At 45.2% G+C, this 5612-nt stretch overlaps 1 protein-coding gene across 1 annotated transcript in view; it reads left to right on the top strand.

Moving 5' to 3' along the window:
- Nucleotides 1–5612, top strand: part of XYLT1 (xylosyltransferase 1) — a 97053-nt gene that overhangs the window by 90750 nt on the left and 691 nt on the right. Inside the window, exon 12 of the mRNA XM_017734311.1 lies at nt 5457–5608. Within this exon, the coding sequence (XP_017589800.1) occupies nt 5457–5608 (152 nt within the window). The remainder of the gene's footprint in view (nt 1–5456; nt 5609–5612) is intronic.

Raw genomic sequence — 5612 nt, 5'->3', positions numbered from 1 at the left:
CCACCAGCCCCCACCCTGCCCTCCCCTGCCCTGATGAAAAAACAACTCTTGCAGAAAGATTGCCCTGGACTGATACATTTCCTAGCACTTTGCATGTCATTTCCTCTATAATGATTCAGCCCCCTCTGCCTCATCCACTCCAGATGAAGAAAGTGGAGTCCACAAAGTTTCAGACATAAAAATCTCTCCATGATCTCGTGTGCAGTTTGCTTTTGCCGTTCTAAAAAGCGTTTGCACAGAACTGGCAGCAGCCACTAACATCTCGTAACCTGAGAACATGGGCATGACAACAACCCTGGATTTCCTAAATCATTGCTTCTCTACACATCGCTTCAGCCCAGAGCACAACACAGAAAGGTTGTTTTGGTTTCCCAGCATCATGAAGGGAGCCACTGGCTCTTCTTTTGAAAAATCAAAGTAAAACACGTTCATTCCTGTATCATGACTCTCAGAATTCATAATTGCATTCAAAATAAAAAAATAATCATGGGACAGCTGCCAGCAAAGATGTTCTGTTTAGCAGTTTATAAAAACAGCATATGCCACTAGCTTATTCATTTTTCTATTTCCATTTATTTATTAATTTTGGCCTAAATTCTGTGCTTGCAAGTGGAATCATAAAGGGAATCAAGAGTGAGTGTTTTCTTTGATGCTGTGTCCAGATGTGTGCAACTGATAGAATGTAAGTTGTTTTAAAAATACGGATTCACTGACCTTTTCAAAACCTGAATCTGTAAGAGATCAGATCTTACATGGAATTACTGAGTATGCTGTTTGGGGTATTTCCACTGTAAATACGGCTCCCTAAGCTATTTCAGTGGAGAGTCTATAATCTAATGTTACTTATTCCTTCCTGCTCCTTTTCACCCTCCAGTCATCCAAATCTGTGTCTATTTTCCCTATTTTGACTTGTGCCACTGATCAGTTCTGCCTTCAGCAGATACTCTGGCTCAGGAGTGCCTCCAAGTATTTGCCTGGTTGGAGAAAGTAAAAAAGAAAAGAAAAGGAAATTAGATGAATTTGTTAAATAAATCCTTTGGAGAAATCAGGTTCACTCTCTCCATCAGAGTCTGCTTCCCTCTACCTCCTGCACAGACAGATTCCTGTTTATTCTTCTAAACAACCGTTTTGAGGTTCTCACCATATGGTTGAGTGTGTGAAAGCCAAGTACTCCATGCTTGTTGTAAGGACACAGGAGGGCTGCCAAGGACCAGCAGGGTGCTCTAGGAATAATTGTGCCGAGACAAAGAGGGAATGGAACGTGGAGAAGACAAAACAGGGAGTAGGCCTGTGTAAGATCACTGGCAGTGGTGACACACGGGAGTGGGGGGCTCTTGCAGGCAGCTTTAGGCAACCGGGATTTGAGTACTTGGACACTCAAGAACAGATGTCCAGCTCCCCTGTGAAGGGACTGCAGAGGCAGAACCAAACAACAGGTATCATTCAGAGCACTTAGCCAGCAGCTCACAGACTATAATCCAAGCTACCCAGCAGACTTCAAGTCCTAAGAAAACAGCAAATTCAGTAATGTTGTGTCTGCATCCGCATCATCCCACTTTCCCCCCTTCCCTGCTCTTTAAAGGCCAAGTATGGTCGATTCACAGGGTCACAGTGAGGGGAAGAGAAAAAGCCAAAGCAATTTCATTTTTAAATTTGAGTTTATATTCACAGCAAAGTTTCCCCAGCGCTCTCGCAGCTGGAGTGCCGATAATGAGTTGTCATCCATTTAATGGATAGTACCTGTTCCATTAAAGCCAAATAGGTTATTGTGAGCCAGTAGCAGGTTCACTTCTGGGGCAGAAAAAGCCCCAAAACCTCAAGATGATAGTAAACCCTGGATTGTAAAGAAACGAATACATAAAAAGCCCTTCCTCATTTGAGCAAGGAGGGCAGTGAAAAAGAGCAACCTCCTTTTTTGCTTTAAGAGAGACCTTTCCCACGCTGTTCCCGGCTTGATGGCATGTCCTGGACATGGGGCTGCTGATCTTTGCTGCTCCCATGGAGCCTGAAATACCAGTGCCTGGTCCCTGTGCCCCCAAACTGCAGCCACCCCTTTCAAGGATGACAGCATTAGCAGACATGGGCGATGCACTCAGGCATCTCAACGGCCTTTTAACCTAATCCATATTTATAGATCATCTCAATTAGCAGATACTGGGAAACCTTTGTTTTGCCCTTGGTTGTTTGCAGTGGCTCAATCAATTCTAATTGCATCTATACAGATTATAAAGTGGGTGGCAACTTGTGTCAGAACTGCTGTGATTTCTTTAAATTAACCAGAGGTAACATGACATGTTCTTGATAAATGCAGTAATAGCAGCAGGCAGGCACATGACTGCAGAAGAGCAGACATGCCCTGGAATCATCATTCCGAGAAAAACCCTGAAGACAGGGATTTGCTTTGAAATTTAGTTCAGATACAGCTGACAAGGAGTCGATTAGCTCCACAATGAGCAAATGAAGCACTGTCTTGTTTGCTGCAAGAGAAAACAAACAAAATGTCAATAAAAAATTACCTCTTTGCCAGAGGGTTTCAACACAATTCAAGTAAAGAAATAAAGCTGTATGTTCTGTGTTGCTTTAAAAAACCCACAGGTCTAACGCCTTAATATGTACCAAGGTAACCACATTTTTCATTCCTTAGCGCACTCTGTCTAAACTAATTTGCTTTTTCTGCAAAATGATGAACATACCCACACAAAAATGCTGAAATCCCAGCCTGTGTGGTTGCCTATAGGTTGTGTGTTTAATCCAAAGAAGTTAGACCAAGAAAAGTCAATTGAGAATGTGTCCTCACATGTGAGTGAAGAGCAAATACAAATAGAGGTCAAAAATAACCAAGTTTTTTACAGTTTTATTTCAAGTCAGTGGAATATATTCTGCATTGATACACGTCCTCCTGAAGTCACAGGGCTGGCAAAAAAAGTCTGGCTTAATGTCTGCAATTCAGCTAATTTTGAATTGTTTTTTCTAACCATACGGATTTAAATGTCTAAGCATTTAGAGGCAAGCCTTACATTCTGCATTGTTTCTTCATGAGCTCTTCCTCTTGACACTTGACTGAAGTGCCAGTGCTTCAAGAGCATGCCCAGTAGCTCCAGCCTCCTTTTTACAGCATTTCGGGGCTTGGGAGCCTCACTGTCTCTCTTCTGTACCAGCTCAGTACGTTATGGAGCATGGTTCCCTGTCATTTTTCCTTTAATGCAAAAAGGAACAGCCCATCTGCCATTGCTCGGATGAGCAGCATCCTCTCTACTTTCTCCTATGAACTGTTCAACAAAGACTTGGAGGCTCCAGTAGAGGGTTCTGAGTCCAGTCCCCAGCATCTCCTGTGGATGAGTACGTGTGACTCTGCAGTCAGGTTGCTGTTACCCAGCTTTTTCCTTCTAGGACGTGCTGAGACCTAACTTGGGGTGCTGTTCTGCTGTGGGGCAGACAGTCCCCACCAGCGCCAGGTCAGGGGTCTCCGTGTGTCTTGACTGCAGCAGCACCTTTCACTGTGGGCAACTGCAGCAGCACCTTTCACTTAACATAACCTCTGCTGCTTGCCAAGCACTGAGTCCTGCAGTTTCTGCAGGTTTCATTCTTTCCAGTCCTGATAAGCCCCCAAGTCCTGAGGCCTGGGACAAGCGCGAGGCTGAGCCAGGGAGAACAGCAAGTTCTGTTTCACTCTGTTTCTTGTCTGAATAAAGATCTCTCTTGTTCCGTGCACCAAACACATGCGTGGCAGGCTTTGATGCAACAAGCTCGCTGAATTGCCTGTTTCAATCAGATGATCCTGCTAGTAATGCCAACTCTTATTTATTTGGGGATTTTTACTCAGAATGTTCCTATTTAATTAATATGTTGACAAACAGTCTTCCATATTTAATTGCTTCCAAAGGAGGAAATTTAATCATGTGTACTTGTTCTGTTTCTTAAACTGCAGAGCTCTGGCAGAGCACATTCCTGACACATGTGCACAGATTGAACTCATTTTGGCTACAGGTTATTGTGGATATCTACCATTTAAAATAAAAAGAGGGGTTTAGATAAATGCAGGAACAGTGAAATGATGTATAATGGTGATGGGCATGTGCTGAACCACTTTAACTGGGGATTCGAAGTGACAGACTTGCACAGTGTTTGACGTTAAAGACTTTGCTGCAAATGTAATAGCAAAGCTCCAATTAAACGTCCCTTTTTCCCTCTAAATACACGGATTTATTTCCAGCACCTGAGATACTATCCTCTGCATGGAAGAAAGGACTCAGTGTCAGGCTGCAGCGCGAGCAACAAGGACATGTGGAAGGAATTGTAGCCATGAATGTGTAATTCCTGGCCTCTGACGCTTGCGGGGCGCAGTGGCTTTCCTCGCCTGCAGCACCCTGAATGGGCCCATTTTCTGTTCTAGACAGTGTGTCTGTTGGCAGAGCTAAACACATCCTCCGTGCTGCCAGAGCGAGGATGCTGGGGAAGGCAGCTGAGAGCGAAAAGAAATGCTTGGAAATTTGCTCCCAACAGGCACTTGGTGAACATTTTTGGAGGGTCCCTTTGTGATTTTATAAGTAGCGCCTTGGTGCACTCAGACTCTCAGAAGTCAGCCGACCTTTGACAGGGGCAGCCTGACCCACAGTGCCCAGTTTAGGTCTCTGAAAGCATTGTCACAGCCCAATACTGATTTTAACTGCAATATTGCAAATCTGGGGTATTGTACTGTATTTTGCTGAGATAGAAGGGTTGCTGTATGAAAAGCAACCACAATGCAAAGTGTCATTAGGGGATGGTCTTGATCTACTGTTCAGCACAGGAGCTTGAAGTGTAACTGTCATGAGAGAATACTTTCCCAGGAAGACTGGAGCACTTCCAGGAATCATGTTGGGGCTACGCCTCCTTGTGAATCTGGTCTGTCCAAAACCATGGTGTTGTCCTTTTAGTGCTACAAATGGCACCACCTGGGTTTTGCAGGCAGATAGAGCTAACAAATGTTGTGGCTTTTCCACAGCAGGGCAAGGTTCATCTGTTTAGGGTAAAAAAACCCATAACAAAACAGGCTGAGGTCTTGGCTCTTTCTCCTAGACAAATCAATGATAGCATTTGGATGTCTGACAGGGGTTGGCAGACTTCTCACACCAGGTGTCCTTGAACTGTTTTCTTGTTTCGAGGTGCAGCCAGTCCTGGATGTCCTGCAGCTCTGGGGATGCCAGTTGTACATGTTGAAAATAAGGGTGACTCTGTTTTCAGGTCAGAGCTTTGCCTCCTAAGGCAGCACTTGCAGGGTGAGAATCACAGTGAACAGAATCTGTAGTGCTGAGCACGAGGAGTGCCAGAGCTGAGCACAACTCCTGGGATGCAGTGTGTGGGAAATGGGCTACAGCTCACCCCTAAACCTTGGTCTTTTTGTTTACTGTAGCTTTAGATCCTTAGTGGTGGCTATTTTAATGCACTAACTTTGGGGTTTGCTTCTGCCTTTGCAGAGGAAGCCATCAAGCTGCACAACGGGCCTCCGAAGAACGCGTACATGGAGCAGAGCTTCCAGGGCCTGAACCCCGTGCTGAACATCCCCGTCAGCGCCGCCCGCCTGGACCAGGCCAAGCGCAGCGCGGGGCTCGTGCGCGCCCGCCGGCAGGCCT

The sequence above is a fragment of the Corvus brachyrhynchos genome, unplaced genomic scaffold, assembly GCF_000691975.1.
Source record: "Corvus brachyrhynchos isolate BGI_N302 unplaced genomic scaffold, ASM69197v1 scaffold5, whole genome shotgun sequence".
NCBI lineage: Eukaryota > Metazoa > Chordata > Aves > Passeriformes > Corvidae > Corvus > Corvus brachyrhynchos.
Note: the sequence above shows the minus strand (reverse complement) of the source record. Positions and strands in the feature narration are given on the sequence as shown.